Source organism: Callorhinus ursinus, unplaced genomic scaffold (genome assembly GCF_003265705.2).
Source record: "Callorhinus ursinus isolate GAN/ISIS: 27379988/994484 unplaced genomic scaffold, GSC_fseal_2.0 scaffold46, whole genome shotgun sequence".
In the NCBI taxonomy this organism is placed as follows: Eukaryota; Metazoa; Chordata; class Mammalia; order Carnivora; family Otariidae; genus Callorhinus; species Callorhinus ursinus.
This window is the reverse complement of record NW_027397108.1, coordinates 4,807,146-4,825,578: the sequence shown is the minus strand read 5'-3', so window position 1 is coordinate 4,825,578 and position 18,433 is coordinate 4,807,146. Positions and strand designations below refer to the sequence as shown.

The following is an 18,433-nucleotide window of genomic DNA, read 5'->3' as shown; positions in this document are numbered from 1 at the left end:
TCTCTGCTTATGACTGTTCACTCGAAAACATACCATGAACTAGTCATATTTTTAGTACCACAGGACTGTTAGCAATTTTATTTTAGTCTGCATGTATTCTGAAGGAAACCAGAAATCAAACATTTAATTCGGGATACATACCACCAGTTCTGATACTGTTCATGGCTCTATGAATGTTTAGTTTCAATCCTCATGACTGATTTCTCTCATGTAATTTCAGGAAAATGGAAAGTCAGAGAGATCCTTATTATGGTAGCTAGAGAACATTAAATCTGAAGACTTACTATTTAGGCACATATCTCGTTAGAAAACAGTGATTTAAATGGTTTTAAAATAGAACACATCTTGCCAAAAAGGTAAAAAAGAATAGACAGCAATTTCAATTAATAGCACTAGACTCTCAAATACAGCTGAAAAAAAATTGTTCCCATGAACTGAAATAAGCCAATATAAATAATTCCGAAAGCATAGTTGGCTTAAGTTTGGATGGTTTCTTAAAAGTGTACTTTAAGGGGCGCCTGGGTGGTTCAGTGTCTGACTCTTGATTTTGGCTTGGGGTCATGACCTCGGGGTCCCGGGATCAAACCTTGCGTAGGGCTCAGCGGAGTCTGCTTGTCTCTCTCTCCCTCTGTGTCCTCCTTCCCCCCACGCTAGCGCACGCTCTCTAAGTAAATAAATAAATCTTTAAAAAAATGTACTATAAAATCTTAATTTCTGAAAGCTCACTTTAAATAGGGAGATGTTAACGCGGTGCATCGGAAGGTTAAATACCCTTTGTGATTAATTAAGATGCATTTGACTTCTGCCAAGTTTTTATTGCAGCACAAGCTCTACATTTTCTGAAGTCACTAAATTTCTCGTTACAGCACAGGAAAAGAAGATAAAGTAGGAAGGGGATGACTTTCAAATTCAATCCTAAACAGCAACATGTTTGAGAGGCAATCATAAAACCAAACAAGGATATGGAAAAAGCAATGGGTCACCAGAAAGCAAAGAGTAAAAAAGCTGCAAGCAAAAACAGTAAAAGATGCCATGCTTGGAACAAGGTCTTACTGACAGATATCAGGCGAAGAAGCTCATGCCTTTATGACAAACAAAACAAAACAAAACAAAGCTTTGTTCACATTGAAATGGCATATATAGTTTTGAGAATAACAAAGTCACCATGGAGAAATATTTTTTCAAAAAAATTTCATTTTCTCAAATATTTTTTACAATTATTTTGTTTCTTTTTTGTAGCATTCTGTCCCCTAACATTAACTTTCTTGACAGTCACATACCAAAAGTCTGTGGCAGGGCCTCGGCAGTAAGTTTCTGCTATGCCAACGGTCACTATTTTGACTTTGTGGACTTAGAACAAAGTTACAAGTGTGTGCATTTTGTTATTAGTAAGGCAGTATAAAATTTGGAGTTTTTTTCTGAAGTTTGTCGAAAGTAATATTGGTACTCTTCCAGTGTTACAGACAATGCTTGAATTTATTCACGTGGTTTGGGCATTTGCTCCTTTCACACACACGTTATTAAATGTAGTGCCACAGCTGTTAGTTTGAGAACACTGACAACCTGGGAATCCCCTTCATCTTTAGCCTACCTCTCCTGATATGTAAGCTAATACCTCAGGGTCAATCGACACTGACGGCACAACTGAGAGAACCCTTTGGATTGGAACACTGCAACACAAGCGTATTTACTTGACTACCTTCTCGGCAGTAACAACATTATACTAGCCAACATCTTGATGAAGAAACTAGATGAAAATCCATGTCATTTAACAGTTTTTTAGATGTTGGGAATATGAAGCCAGAAGACAGACATGCTCTCTCCCAGAGCCAAATCTGATTGGCGATACTTAACGCACTCCGATGTGAACACACACATCTGTTGTGAAATATAAGGAAAATTAAACTGCGTGAATACTTGAGACTTCAAAGCTTTCATCCCTAAATCCCCAAAGGTACACGTTTCTCTTTCTCTTTTAAGAGCCTTCCGACGACCCGAGTGAGGAGCCCTGCTTGAAATAAAGCAGAGTAAATGCTCCTTAGAGTCAATATCAGATGGCAGGTTTTGGGGAGGTTTGGACTGGAATTAAGGTAAACCTTCTAAAACTGAGGCCATAAAGGATTACTTCAAAGTATCACCCTGTCCATTCGCCACTACTAATAAAACAACTTCACAACTAGACTGACATGGATACATTTTCTTCTGATCAAAAGAAGCTTCAAACCTTACTGAGCATCTTTCAGGTAAGTCTACAGAAATTTTGTTTTTATTTCCTCTTTATATCAGGGAATCAGAAATACAGTGATGGACTTTTTGCAAATTAGTGACTGAGCAAAGAACTACTCATATTCTAACCCCTCTTATTTTTGCTCGTAAGCTAGAATTACATTATTTACAAAGATAAAAGGGACCCCATTATAAAATGATGCATGTCACCTTTGGCAAATGCATGAGTTGGAGTAACTGCCTTTGAAATTCTTCAAAAACTCAAAACCGTAAGGTGAATAGTTTTTATCAAAAACTTCACATCAAAGTACAAAATTTAGTAATGGAGTGTCTTTTCATTTTCTTCTACTAGGAAAATTATTAGTAGAGTTTCATGAACAAAGGTAAAACAGTAATGAAAATAACTAGGTACAACCATTCCATCCTGTGACTACCAGAAGATGACGGGTTTGTGAAAAGTCAAGGCAACAAAATAGGTCACATTATGTCAAAGAATTCACAAAAAAAGGTAGAATTCTCACTTCTCTTTAATCACTGAATTTCAGTTTTTACGAATAATCTTAGGACAATTCAGGTAACTAAGGTTTTGAGAGGGAACAGTTCTTGTACATGAAGAACTATGACATGCTCAACTGTTCTGTAAATAACTCTATTGGCTGGATTATCAAACATTTTCACAGAAACAAATTTTTTTAAAGCCAAAGATCACTGCATTTATATTTACAAAAAAGCCATAAACAAACATGCACTTCTCCTTTACTGGGAGAACTGAAATCAATGTTTGAACATTAAGGCAGTGACAATTCTAAAACAATGAAATTCTAAGTTAAGGCTTTATGTTTGTTTTGAAACCCATAGTCATAGGCCACTGTGACCAAAGCAAACCCTTATGTACCAGGTTGGGTTCATCTCTCCAGGATATGTTATTTATTCACTACCAACTATTCTTCTACGTGATAGGAATTAGTAGTAACATCATCTATGTACTTGGGGTTATTAGTCCACTCCTTAGGTTTTATTTTGAGGATTTTGCCTTCAGCAGCATAAGCATGTGCCACAGAAGGAACTTTTTCTTAATAAACTTAGAAAATGTACAGGTTGCACCGATTTTTCCTTGACTGAAAGTTGGACAACAATCCTAAATACAGTAAACCTCCAAAGCACATATGACCATGCTCCCATCTAAAAACATGGATGTTCTTGATTACTGAAATAACTGGTCTTCACCTCTTTTTTTGAACACTGGTATTGCCATCTAAACAAATAAAGCAACAAAATGCAGAATACCTTATTTTAGGTGGATCTGTTCTATACTTGCTATCCTCAAGGCACAAATAACATCCTTGCTAGGCCAATGTCTTTCCTTATTCAAGGAAAAGATGAGAAGTGGATGAGAAGATTCACTTTAGGATAATTGTTGATTGCACACTTGCCCTAACAACTTACACTGAAATTTAGCAGGTGGGGATGTCCTTTTCTCTCCCCACCCCCTTTTTTTTTTTTTAACATGTAGAGAGACAAAACTCAGATCCAGCCTACGGGTACACTTTGAGAAGCAGCTGTGGGAGCATGACCCTCGCCTACTGGGGAGAGCAGGAGGGATGTTCCCAGAGCACACTCCAGTATGAGTGTCCACGGCTGGAATGACATACGGTTACTCAGACTATTTACATTAAGTGCTTGCCGCTACTTCTTGAAGCAGTAATTTTACAGCAACATGTCTTGTGACAAAAGTACTGTACACATGGGTTGGTATCAGCAATAGTTCATGTAGAGGAAGAATGGCATTGACTACATGAAGATGGTCTCAAAAGCTAGACAGCTGTAGTTCTCATTTGTCATCAAGGGAGAAAAAAGTGAGATGTCAAAGCAGATGAAGCCGCAGGCAGCATGAGTCCCACGCCATTGAAGCGCTGGAGCTTACATCTGATGTGTGGCATCCGATTTCTTTAGATTTACTATTAGGAAACAGGAATTTCTAACAAACACTGTCAAATATTGTCGGTGCAATTTAAGTTAAGCAAGACACATTTCCACTGAAATGTTTTGAAGATCTGAAAAGTCTGTACCCTAGTACCTGGTAAGCTTGGCTTCGGCTAATTGCTAGATGGGCTTGAAAGGTGTGAAATACACTTTTGTTTTTAAGATGGGAAGACTCACTGTGACAGGGCAAATGTAGGCAACAGAAACAATATTTTTAGATCAACATCTTACACTTTATAATACACTCACATTTATACACAAATTTCATGTTTACAAGTACAAAAGGCAAAGACCCTCCAAGAATTGAAGTAAATGCATCAGTAACTACATTCAATAGTGTTAACACTGTTGTCCCACTCTCCATTTTCGAAACCCAGAAGAAAATCATAAACGCCGGTGCACGCTCGGACTTCATTTTTAGAAGTTGGAGACCGTGTGTAGTTCCGCACATGTCTGGGTTTCCACAGAGCTGAACTGAGATTCCATTGTGTTCCAGGCCAAATCAGCCAGAAGAAAGTCATCCATGGCTGTTTGAGTTTCGTTGCTGGTGAAGAACAAGCTCCCCAAGGTTTCAAAGCCAGAATTCATGGTCTGTGTTTCCGTACTGTTCAACTGAACTTTGCTCTCTACGGCAGGTATGTTTTTAGCACTGGACATTCCTTCAGTTTGGGTCTCTGTGTCAGATGAATCAGTACTCATGGAAAAGCTGGAGTGTTTCAGAATACTTCCCAGAGGCAGGTGGGGGCTACTGTCTAAAAAGAAGTTTAAGTCTGTCTGTGTCTGCGTGTCAAACATTTCAAGGCCTAAGAAATTAGAATTTCCCCTACAACTATAGGACTGAGCAGATGTATCTGCAAGGAAGAAGTCCGTTTGGGTCTCTATGTCCAGTGATTCCAAGACAGGCTCGGTGGTCATGGTGTTAAGCTCACTCTCTTCAGTTTGAGTCTGGATATTTGAGGCGGACAAAAACTCTTCAATATCAAAATCGATTGCGGGATTCTGGGTTGGGCCAGATGGGAGCTGGGGGTCAGGTCCCGTATTCGTGTCAGACAAAAGACTACGATTGTCCAGTGTCTGACTGGGCAGATTACTTGACAAGATGTTTTCTAAATCGCTTAATAAGTCTATAGTTTGGGTCTGGTTATCTGTCATGTTCTGTGAAGGAAGCATACTGTGCTGTGCACTGAAGTTTATAATTGGTGCAGATTTCTCAAGATCTTGATGTAAAGTCTTAGGGTGGTTCTGAGGTAACAAATCATGAGCGACGGTCTCTGCTACTAAGCTGCTGCTTATAATGCTGTCTGCAGAAACACCGTAGGATGAATGGACGCTCCCAAAAATGTCTCCACCCATAACAGCCTGGTCCATCTGTACTCGGTCATCTGTCAGACCTTGCATTCCACTGGTCTGGGTTTCTCTGGAGATCCCGCCTGACTGGTAACAGGCATCTATAAACGCATCAGTCTGAGCAGCTATGGATGAGGTCACCTTAGAACTGGGCAAAAATGTTTGAGTATGAACACTGATGGGAAGGGAGACTTGAGAACCAAACGTCAAATCTGTTTGAGAACAAGACGATACAGAGGAATCAGGCCCAGCCCACTGTGTGGAAGGTATGAAGTGTTGTGTGGTGTAAGACAGGTCTGTCTGTACGTTGATTGAAGAAATGCTGTTCTTCTGGTATGTGTTCCCTAGTTCTTGTAAAGGATTAGACAGGCTCTTCCCCAAGTTCACTTGAACACCTGTACTAACTGGTTCCATAGCAACAGGACTTACAATTTTTGAAAGAGGGAGACTTTCCTTAAGACAGCCAGCCTCTGAATCTAGGCCGAGGATCAGGGTTCCGATTGACAAGGGCAGTATGTGCACAGCGCCCGGGGCAGAACCCTGATGATCGACACCCAACACCACAGGCTGGGCGGAGGAGTCGGCTGTAGGCACAAAGACAGGCATGGGAGAAAACTGCATAACAGGAAGTTTCACCACAGCCACTTTGGGCTTGGGTAAAAGCAACTTCTGAGGGTATCTCGGAGGTGTTGTAAGAGTCTGCTTTCCAGCATTAGAGCTGCAAGAGTCTTCAAAAGAAGCGACCAGCTTTATATCTGAAGTTTCCAGTTCTTGAGTGTCTGATCTTGGAACTGGTTGGGTGCTCAAGGACTCAGTGGGCTTACTGGACAACTTCTGGCTGGGCAGGCAGCTCTCCATTTTCCTTTTCTTACGAGGTGGATCCCTGAAACCAAGGACAGAGTAAAAAGAGAAAAACGAGTTTAGGCTGCAGCTTTCTTCAACCCTGGTGCGGTCTCTTCAATTACTTACAAATGCTGCTCCCCATACCTAGAGCAGAGGTCAGACTCCACCAGGTGAGGAGAGATCGATCCTTCTGTGCCTCTCTGAGAACTGGGCCTACTATATGGTGGGGAGAAGTGCAGGAACATGCGAGTAGGTAAGGAGGAAGCACATCTTTTTTGGGGGCATACCTCTAAGTACTCTAGCACTCAGCTCTGTAAGCACGAGGAAGCGAACAGATTATTTAATGCAACTTTTACCGTTCCTAAAGTAGGAAGCTATTACTCCAAATATAAATTTGACCTTTTTAAGATGAGGTACAGTTTCACGATAAAACTTAACTCTTCAACAATCTAACATCCCTTTGATGGAAAATGCTGGAAGCTGGGATTTTCAATTGGGAAGAAATAAGGAAGAACAACTGAGTTAGACAGATGTGGATCATTTGCTAGTACTGCTCGCTTTTCCGAAAGCTCCCCTCCTCCACGTCATGTTTTTTTCTCCGTTATTCCTCCTTTCTCTCTGCACTAACGGCTTTCCAGAAGTTTCATTTGAAATTCTTCCCACACCAACGGACTCCTGGGCCACCGTTTCTTCCCCTTTACCTGTGCTCTGCCGGGATCTCATGGCCAGTGCGGTAGACGTGGGACTGTAACGCAGTTCTGCTGGCATAGGGACAGCCGCACGTGCACTGGAAGGTCTTGCCGCAGTCCTCGGCATGCCTTTTCAAGTCCCACTCCGTGCCGTAGGAATTGCTGCACTTACTGCACTTATGCTTCTTTTCAGCATGCATCTTCATAAAGTGCTAGGAAGAACACAGAAGGGACGAAAGTGGAAAACCGCATCTGCTCAAAACATTTCAAAAACCAGCCCCGTACCTGCATTAACAATGAGTTCGCATGACAAACTAGAGCAGTCTACATCAAAAGAAGGAAAAGCAGGCAAACTGCAGTTTATCACATGCCCCTTCTCCCTGTCTCTGCTGCTTTGGGAAAAGTGAAGACCCTCTTTGGAAGCAATTCATAGTACCCGCCATTTAGGTTTTATAAATGAGTGCTGCAGGCAGGAAAAAGTCCTCCCTGCTTTTCTCAGGACCCCTCCAGCCAACCCTCTGGGAAGTGCTTCAGCTGTTGGTCTCTGCCAGTCCTATGTGACCTCTTTCCCCACTCACTGGGACCCTCCCTCCTCCTCAGGCAGCTACTTCTGGAACTCTTCCTGACTTCGGCAGCTTCATGCTTCCTTAGGAGAACTTTTCCTTTGTGCTTTGCTCCTCTGGCCTTGGAGGCACACAGAGTCATGCAAGAGATGTGGAGTACACATTTCTCATTTGCTGCTGAACCGGTCTTCTTGTCTTTCTCTCTAAACCCTCTTGTGGACATCTCCTCCTCCAGAACAAGCCACGTCTCCTTCACTTCGTTACACTCCATTCATGTCTTCCCCAACAGGGAGACTCCTCGGTGGCTATTCTCACAGGCAGCTTTCTTGGAGAGTTCTCCAGTTATGTTTGGTGAGTGACAGAATGCACGTTAGGTTTATATCACCTGCATTTCATCCTCAGAGAAGTATACTTAAGACAAATAAAATACCTGTTTTACGAGAGAAAATTGAGAAAATGGTCTGTCAGGGCCTCTAGGGCATCCTTCAATTGGACAACAGTAGAATTTCGGTACAGTTTTCAAATCTTTTCTTATTGTTGGATTTACTATGCCATCCTGCAAAAGAAAAAATTACTTAATAATTATTAAAAAACAAATAAACAAACAAAAACCCAATGGAACTGGCTGGGACCAGAAACAAGGAATGACTAAAGATGGGCACAAGGGATCTTTTAAGGGAGATAAAAATGTTCTAAAATTAGATTGTGGTACTGGTGGCACAACTATGTGACTCTACTAAATAATTAAATTATCCACTTGACATGGGTAAATGTTATGGTGAGCTAAATTATATCTCAATAAATCTGTAAAAATTTTTCAAAACAAAAAAACCCCCATGTTGCTAAAAAATCTATACATTCCTTTAAAACTCCTCCTTCTAAACTTAAAATCTCTGACCTCAAAGCCAGCTTTCTCTGTTTGTAAGTGGTATACTCACAGTTTCTCAGGTTCAAGATTTTGGTACCACCCTAATTCTTCCCTTCCCTTTCATCCCACCCTCCCTGAAAAAAACCTCCTTTGACTATGGTCTAGGCCTTCCTCCTAGCATCATGACCTTCTCTGATCCTTAAACCCCTAAAGTAGCTGAAGCTAGTCGACACAACTTTTTATACAGGAACTTGAATATAGTCACCATGCTAGGTTTGAAATTTAATAATCATTAGAGTAACCAGTACTTATATAGCTTTTATTACTGTGTCAGGCATTTATATATACTAACTCATATAATCCTCATCATCCTTTGTTATTAAGTATGTGACTGAATTTTTGGCTGGGAGTTTAAAGTAACTGGTGACTTAATTTAGCTTGCAGTTTTGGTGCCCTTGATGAGTTCACATACTGCAGGTGTGAGACATCTATGACCTCCGGTGTAATTCCTGTCTGGCCCTAAAGGAAGGTAGTGGCGGTGACGGGGGTTGGGGGGTGGGGATAGACCTCTCGACAGGTCACTGGGAACAACAGGACATGTACTCATGTAACCAGGGCTCAAGGGTAAAAGAGCACCTGGCTCCGGGGGTCCCAAAACAGACCAAGTTTGGCCACTCACCGCTGACACAAAGGCAGTGAGACAAGTGGCGGGGAAACAAGAAAGGGATTTATTTCAGTGAGTCCAGCACCATGAAGACAGTGGACTCACATCTCAAAGACTGTCTCCAAAGTGCTGAAAATACTTTCAGGTTTACGTAAGGAAAATGTGGGATAAAGGTTGGTGGGTACGTGCAGGCAGGCAGTAAAGGTCAGGTCAGTCGCTCTCTTGCTGGTGTAAAGGCAGTCCCTGTTGCTTGAGGGAATAGTTTTGGGTCCTCATCAAGGGATGCTTTGCCCCTGGGTCTTTTGCCTGAGTCAAGAGATAAGCTGGAAAGAAGAATGTAATCAATTAGAAAGTACAGACTGAGGTCAAAGTGGAGGGAGTAGAAGTCCCTGTTCATGCAGGCCACAGCTGCTGCTGCAGCACTTAGGTATTTTGGTCATCTCGTGTTCTGATGAGAAAGGATTCATTACTGTTGGAACATGTCCACTTCCTTCTCTACCATTAATGTTTCTGGAGAAGTGAGAAATGAATGGTCATGTGGCTAAGACTCCTTCCCAGTGGATCTCAAGAGGAACATGTTGATCTTGTTGAGTCTGTGTCCATTCGTGGAGGGGAAAAGAAGCTGTTCTTGTTTTATTTTTACACAGCACAATTTATCTTTCCATATCAAACTCAATTAGTCCTCCATGTCTTCCACACTGGTCTATCCTTTTACAATCCTACTGCACTATACTGTTTAGATATTCATATTCATTTGGGTTATTTAAATGGTCTCTTACATAATTTTCCTTCCTCTTCTAATGTTCTACCAAATTTGACATTCTGAAAACTTATTTGTATGTATCACTTATCAGTGTGTTATGCCTCCAATCTCCCATTATAACCGTATCTCTTTCTGTTCCCTTTTCATACACCACCCTACTCAGCCTCACATTCTTCCCACTTCCAGTTGCACCATCTATTAAGGCTCAATTTGTCCTACATTCTTCTGGTTCTCTTACGGCAGACTGTGATGGTGGAAGAAGCACTTGGCACTGAAAGACCTATACACCACTTCTACCACCAATTAGGGGTGTGGCCTTAACTTCTCTGAGCCAGTTTATTCATTTCTGAGACAGATACAACAGGTAACTCTCAGGATTATCTTGTATTGGATTAGCATAAAGCGAGCCCAGATCATATTCTCAATAAACACTCCCTTGTTCTGCTTACCACCATCCAGATGTAGAGATCTATTTCCTGTTTGAATTCCAAGAAAATAAAACTTAAGCTATTTTAAATATTATCATTTTTTTCTAGAGTTCCTGTCTCTCCAACTAAATTTCGTAAGGGCAGAAACTATTTTGTACACCTCTTGGTATTATCTTAATGCTTAAAGAAGAGAGCAATTGCCTGCTAAATGTAGAGCATTTTTTTGAAAGGCAGTCCTGCATAGAGTAGTGGTTTTCAGCCCTGGGGCCTGTGAAAAATCACATGAGACACTTAAAATCTCTGTCTGGTTTCAACTCCAGGTATTTTGATATCATTAGTTTGGGGTGGGGACTAGGGATCCATATTTGGTTGTTAAATCTCCCCAGATGATCCCAAAGTACAGTCTAGCTTTCGAACCTCTCGTATAGTGGTTAAATCCTTGGGTTCTGGAATGTGGACTGGCATAGTTTGAATTCTCTACCTTGCCACTTTCTTGTGAAGTATCTTGGTTTCCTTATCTATAAAGTAGGCAAAACAGGATCTATTTTAGGGCTGTTGTGGGGATTTAGTCAATAATGTATAGAGTTTGGAACAGTGCTTATCACATAATCACTCAGTTATTATTGCTGACTTATTTTCTTTGGAGAGTTTTGTTTCTTCTTTTGCTTTTTGCCAACCAACTTTATGCCAATGATCTAATCTAAACCAGTACTTTACATTAAATACTGTCCTTGTGGAAGTCGGACTGAAAGGCTCTTCTGTTAAAACACTGGCAGCTGCTAGCTTTAATGACAAGTGACGTGGTCTCTTATCACCAAACTCATCCTATTCACCAATTCATCTAGCGTTTGTTCGTTTTTTAATGAAATACTTTCAGTTAACTTATTATTTTTCCATCTAGTGTTATCAGCAAGAGAAAACGAAATGTGGGGAGAATATTAAGGAAGACTCAGAAATCACTTCATTCACCGAATAATTATCAAATTCCTCTTAGTGATATGCCAGGGAGATGGCCCCTTCTGTTCAAATGTTCCACAAAATTCCTACAAGGTCACTACAAAATTCATGCTCACTTCTAATACCCTCTCAACTCTGCTTAGCATGCCTTTTATTTATTTTTTAATTTTTATTTATTTTTAAAGATTTTATTTATTCATGAGAGAAAGAGAGGCAGAGGGAGATGCAAGCTCCCTGCAGAGCAGGGAGCCAGATGTGGGACTTGACCCCAGGACCCCGGGATCACGACCTGAGCCAAAGGCAGACACTTAACCAACTGAGCCACCCAGGTGCCCTAGCATGCCTTTTATTATCCCTTTTTAAACTCCCAATCATGTTCTCAAATACCCGTTCACTTCACTTTTTAAAAGTTAATGCATTTTTTTTTTTTTGGAGATGTTTTAGGTTCACAGCATAATTAAGTAGAAAGCACCGAGAGTTCTCACATTATCTCTCCCTCCCCAAACATGAACAGCCTGTTCCACTATTAACAATTATCCCCCACCAGAGTGGTACATTTGTTACAATCAAGGAACCCACACTGGCACATCATTATAACCAAAAGTCTTATATTAGAGTTCATTGTTGCTGTTGTACATTCTATGGCTTTTGACAAATGTGTAATGACACATATCCACTGTTATACTATCACACAGTATTTTCACTGCCCTAAAAATCCTCTGTGCTACACCTATTCCTAACATTCTTTCCCTTAAACTCACCCTGGCAACCACTAATCTTTTTTGCCTTTTCCAGAATGTCATATAGTTGGAATGATACAGTATGTACCCTTTTCAGATTGGCTTCTTTGATTGAGTATCCACCTGACCTAAATTTCCTCCATGTCATTTCATGGCTCGAGAGCTCATTTCTTTTTAGTGCTGAGTAATATGCCATTCTCTGGAGGTACCACAGTTCATCTATCCATTCACCTACTGGTGAACATCTTGCTAGCTTCTGAGTTTTGGCAATTATTCACTTCTCTTTGTGTCTTCTACCACCTCCCTCAGCTTTCCTTTTTCACTGTTACATCATTAGTTCAAGTCATCCTGACTCTGGACTTTTATCATTAACCTCTTAACTCATTTCTATAACTTCAATCTCTTTTTCATTCACTTTGCCAGATTCCTTTTTCTAAAGTATAGCTCTCATCATGTCATTGCCTCACTCAAACATTTTTAGTGGCACCCCAAATCTACTCGAGTCCAAATTTCTCTAGCTTGAGACATTCAAGTCCCTCACTATATATATATATATATATATATATATAGCTTTGAATTGTCTTTCTCTTCTGTTACTTACCCGTTTTGTCTAATGGAACTACTTAAAATCCCCCAAACGTTTTCAAGGAGAGGAATGTATTTGTATCTTCTCTTGCATTTGGGAATGTCTGGACAGAATAAATGTTCAAAAAAAAACCTGGGAGCATTATACTGAACATGTTCATGTAGCCATTAAAGCCAAAACTGTATCATGCACCAGGATGAACCACTAAAGACAGCTGTAAAGGACATCAACAACCCCCCTGTGGCCTTTATTATAGGCATGGCACCAACCTGAGAGTGTTCACTTTCCTGCTTTCTGAGGGCCAACTCCTCACCCTCCCCATCACCATCTCCCCGTCCCAGTTCCAGGGCCTTCCTGTCCTGAGACAACAAACTCAAAACATAGGACTTGGCTGAGATGAGGGTGGGGGAGATAAGAAACGGGGATGGCACAATACCACATGAGCCACAGTGAGAAAGTCACGTTCTATTCTGGCATCCTATATATCTGCTCAAAAACAAAATTCATCAGACTTTTTGTACTTTATCTTTTGTATGCATGACTAAAAAGATAACGCAAAAAATACTTCATGTTTTGCATTCCTTTTTTGGGTACCTGTTACATACAAAACATTTTAAAGTAAAACACATTTCAAAAATATTTATGAAACATTTTAAGTAAAAGAATTTGGAAAAAAAAATCTGTGAGAGGAAACAATAAAAAAAACAAGATGGAAAAAAGTAAAGTATACAGAAGAAGAGAAAAACAGGAGTAAGGACACACTTTAAGGAGAAAGGGTAAAAGGAAAGGATTTTAAGAATAGTGGGGGTGAAAAAAAGGCATTATAACTACACCAGCACCTGACTGCCTTCACAGAAAGCATCCAAGAAGAAAACCAGTTCGCTCTGTTGTCTTCTTATTGTAAATTTAAACTTGGAGGTCTTTGTACAATATGGCCTATAGAATGACTTGGAACCTTTCTTTTCCTTTTTTTTTTTAAGATTTTATTTATTTATTTGACATAGCGAGAAAGAGCACAAGCAAGAGGAGCAGAAGAGGGAGAAGCAGACTCCCTGCTGAGCAAGGAGCCCGATGCGGGACTCGATCCCAGGACCGTGGGATCATGACCTGAGCCGAAGGCAGACGCTTAACTGACTGAGCTCCCCCAGGCATCCCTTTTTTTTTTTTTTTTTCTTAAACAACAACAACAACAACAAAACAACTTCCTTGCTAATCATTAAAAGCAAACCCGGGACCAAACATAATACAAAATCCTTTAAGCCAGGTTTTAAAAACATAAATGCTGCTGGGTTAAGAGGTTCTTTAAGGGCCCTCCTGTCCCCTTCACTGCTTTCAAATAAGGAATAAAAGAATCTCTGAGAAATATCCATTTACTCTTACTCTTCCTTTCTCTTAAATCCCCAGCTTTCATTTCCCCAGGGATCCCCCTGCAGGCAAGGCTAGACAGGGCATTTCCAATTTCCTAACAGGAGATGAAATATAAGAACCTATATAAAACCAAATGGCTGCATGTCCTTACACCCTACAATTTAATCCCCATTCTTACCCACCATCCTTTAGAAGGGTTTGTTAATTATTTACATCAAGAAGGGAGTATTTGTTTGTGGGCAGGGTACCTTGTGAAGAAAGTCTAGAATAAAATAAGGACCATATAGCAACTAATGGGGAAGGGGATAAAAGATTATCATAACCTAGAAAAAATAAAAACTAGGAAAGAAACTATAAAAATTTGCAAGTAGCTGTAACCAAGAGAACCAGTAGGAAAAATTCCCACTGAATATTATGCAAATCTGCCAAGCAGCTATACTCAGACCACCTTCAGGGCAGAAAGTAGGCAGGCACTCGATTGATACTGGATTCTCTCCAAACAGCTTTCAAAACCACAAGGAGCTCCCAGTCAGCTCTGGTCCCCAGGCCTCCTCCTTCTCCCTCACTCCTTCTAATACTTTGAAAACAAGTGTCACGAGTAATGTTTGAACTCAAGGGCCTTCTCCTCAGAATGCAGACGGAGAGTAGAGATTCACCACACTGGTACGGCTATTTTGTCACAGAGGTCATGCTCGCGAAAGGAAATGTACCCCTTTCCTCTAATACAGCAGATGCTCAGGGGTGGCTGGGTGCTGGCTGTGGTTAGAAAGCCACAGCAAGGCAGGAAAGTGAACCTCTTTGACAGGAAAAAAAACCAAAAGCAATGATGGTTCTGGGTGAGATTTCTTTAATTCCTCCTGACACAGGTCTCCCTAGTGCTCTATGAAGGAAAATCAGGACAGTCCACTTTTCCCTTCAGCACCTTTAGTTCAGAAAGGGATCTTGAGTGCACTGTGCTGTCTTCAGACAAGAGATCAGTATCTGAAAACCAGCTTAGGAATGGGAGAATGACTTCACACAGGTTCTAAGCGGGGGAGGATACTGCTGCTTTGAAAAGTCCAGTAAAGATCTGATTATCAATTTGTGTTTGCTTCAACTACTCCTCCTTCTTAAGCCTATTATATTTTATATTTTGTATGTGCCCTGTATACTGCATGTGTCTGTATACTTTGTATATATGTATGGGTATCTTCAGATATTCGTAAACTTAACATATTTTAAGAACATCATTAGAAATAAACCTATTGTATGCTATCACACTAGTCCTGAAGAGTAAATGGTATCTTTGTGCTTAACAGATGCTTCACAAAGTCTTGGGAGCGAGCGCGCTGCAGATCGCAATTCCAGAGAAAAGGACCATAAACCTGTTAAAAAGCGCTTGTTAGAGTGATCTCTGGGCCCATACAGTCCTGGTCAGACTGGCAGCCTCTCTTGTGCTCAGAGACGTAGAGTGTCCTGGCTGTTTCTCAGTGAGGACATGATACTAAAAGAGGGTGATGGCCGTTGTAGACGAGCTGAGAGAACCAAGGGGCGTAGAATTCCTACAAACCACCTAGTTCACCCACTGAAATTAAAATATAAGGAAAAGGAAGGATTTCGTTAAAATTTAGTATGACAGAGAAAACACAAGATCGAAGACCATTCGTTCCCAAAGACCACTGAAGAGTTACCGCACTTGGGTCCTGGAAGAAACGGAATCTGTTCTGAGGAAAAGTGCAGCCCCACCTGGCGGGTCCTCCTCAGCACATTTCCGGACTGGCCTCCCTAATCTTCACAGGAACGACCTTGCGTCTGTTCAGCTGGGGCGCGAAGGGGATTCCCTCTCCTGGGCAACATGTCTGCCCTACTATGCCCTCGAACCTCCTGGTAAATTAAATTCTTATCAGAAGCCTGATTCTAAGGAAGTCTCCAAGGAGGACCTACCTGAAGGGCAGACAGAACATGCAACATGCTAGGTAATTCACCCTTAGTCCTGAATCAGTTCAGACCATCAAAAGCTACATTCACAAAACTGCTCTGAGTATCATGCTTTGGAATTCTGTCACTGTTGACTGAGCGAGGAGCAAGAAGCGGTGGAAGGAAACTTCCTACCGTAATGCCTGGGAAATTGTAACTTAACAGCTCTAAGGTGGGGCCGGACATCGGATTTTCAGGGAGCTTTCCACAGATGTCCACGAAAAGTTAAAAAATCACTGCCCCGTTTTACAGAGGGTGGAAGGGATGTTCACACCGTTGTCATGTTAACATACGGGTGGCCTTTTGAAAGAAGACCTGCAGGAGAAATTTCCCGTACGTCTCCTTCCCGAGCAAACCCGAGTCTATCAATACTGTGAAAACGTGTAACTGAAGGTGCTTCGAGGCACATTTGCAGCTCCCCTTTAAAAACCGGGCAGGACCTAAAGGCCTCAAGGAGGTATTGTGGGTGTGGCGGAAAGCACTCGGGCTTTAGAAGCAGAGACCAGGTTTAAATCCCAGCTCTAGTCCGGCTGCGCAATCGGCTTCTCATCAGTAGCGTTGAGGGGGAGGAGGAAACGGACCTCACGAAGTTGCTGGAACTCCCAAGGTCCATGTGTCGAACGCCCGGGCCGCGAAGCCGGAGGCCAGCAGTCCCGGCTCGTCCGAGCCCCACAGCCGAGTGGCATGACACAGTGTTTTCCTACTGCGCGTTCCTGCGCGCTAGCTCCCACTCTGCCCCGCCGGGACTCCCCGGCCGGTTTGGCCCGTTTTGTGGTTGGACGCCGGCCGGCGTGGCTGCACACACACGGCGCAATCCCGGCCGCGCCGCCCCGCATGCCCCAGCCCGCGCCCGAGCCCCAGGCCCGGGGAGCAGCCGTTCCGCGGCGGGCTCACCTGCAGGCGGTGGCTCTTGACCAGGTGCATGTTGAGCGCCGGGCTGTTGGGCAGAATTTTGCCGCAGCCGCGCACGGTGCACAGGATGTTGGTTCGCACGGCCCGGGACAGCTCGCTCACCGACGGCTGGATCAGCTCCCGGGCCGGAGGCGCCGGAGCCGCGGGCTGCTGCCTGGCCGCCGCGGGCCGCGGCCGGCTGCCCCTCAGCCGTCCGGGGGGCCCCCACGGGCCCGAGGCGGCGGCGGCGGCTCCCCTCGCGGCCGTCGGGACGGTCGGGGCGCCCGAAGCCAGAGCCGCGGACCCCGCCGCCGCCGCCTCAGAGGCCGCCATGGCTCCCGCACGACAGAAGGACCGAGCGAGTAGGCCCCGCCTCCCGCCGCAGCCACTTCCGGCAGGGGGCGGGGCCTCCAGGCTCATTAGCATCCGGCGGGGCCGGGACGGCCGCGGCGCCCCCTGCCGGCCATAGAAGGAGCGTCCGCGGGAAGCCGCCGCCGGGTGAGGCAGGAGGGTTACAAAACTTAACGGGGGTTCTTGCGGACAGGTCGAAGGTATTGGTCCCACTAATGCATTGCATTCTTCATCTTCCCACAAACCTTAACCTTGGGCAATAATTGGATAGAACAAAAAGCAGTACGTTCAGGAACTTTATTTCCCCAAAGATTAGAAACAACCCAAATATTCAATAGCAGGAGAGGCAATAGTATGTTAATTACATCTATTGTTTATTGAGGGCCTACCAAGTGCTAGACATTGGGGAAAGCACTTTTCATTTCCTATCTCATTTTGTCCTCAAAACAAGTGTAGCGGGTACGTACTATAAGTTTTCCCTCATTTTGCAGAGAAGAAACTAGCCCTAGGTTGCATTGTACAAACGAATGAGTTGCTGTGATTGTGTTAATCATTTTAAGGGAGGCTGCTGGATTTACTTGCCTGCATCTTTTTTGTTTTGCCTTTTTTGTTTTTGCCTGTCTCTTAACTGCTGAAATCCAATTACTATTTAGGGGACAGTATGACTCAGGGCAGGGTTCCAAAACCTAAGTAGTTAGAAGGACTAGCTAGACCAAGTAAATGAGCAGAGGAGGCCAGGTGTAGACAAAAGGGAGAAGTGAGGATTGTAGTGAAATGGAAAATCTATCCTTTGTTTAAAGGGGGGCAGCTGCTACTCATCTTTGGTATCGTTAGATTTATTTTTCAAGGTTTTTATGTGAAAACTTCCAACTTATATATCAGCAGCTGTACTAGTTTTCTTTTGCTGCAGTTACAAATTACCACAATCTTGGCTTAAAACAATACAGATTGTGTCAGAGGTCTGACACAAGTACTAGGCTAAGATAAAAGCGTGGGCAGGGCTGCATTTCTTCTGGAGGCTCTACAGAAGAATCTTGCTTACTTGCCTTTTCCAATTTCTCAAAGTCAGTAATGGTGAGTTGAGTCTTCATCCCATTACGGACTTCTTCTCCCTCCGCTCTCTCCTATTCCTGTTCCACTTTTTTTTCCCCCTGTTCCACTTTTGAAGATCATTGTGATTACAGTGGCTCCATTCAGGTAGTCCAGGATA

General features: G+C 42.7%; 1 protein-coding gene across 2 annotated transcripts; it reads right to left on the bottom strand.

The window, feature by feature from the left end:
* Positions 1-2,735: 2,735 nt before the first annotated feature.
* On the bottom strand, positions 2,736-17,216 carry ATMIN (ATM interactor). Of its 2 annotated transcripts, none has more exons than XM_025860342.2 (4): positions 16,876-17,216; positions 8,082-8,207; positions 7,101-7,300; positions 2,736-6,439 (listed from the first exon to the last, which is right to left on the bottom strand). In XM_025860342.2, the coding sequence occupies exons 1-4, from the start codon at positions 17,203-17,205 to the stop codon at positions 4,627-4,629; spliced, it is 2,469 nt and encodes an 822-aa protein (XP_025716127.1). In that variant the 5' UTR covers positions 17,206-17,216; the 3' UTR covers positions 2,736-4,626. The 2 variants fall into 2 exon arrangements, with proteins under 2 accessions (XP_025716127.1, XP_073738428.1); XM_073882327.1 differs by lacking the exon at positions 16,876-17,216 and adding an exon at positions 9,289-12,584.
* Positions 17,217-18,433: the final 1,217 nt, after the last annotated feature.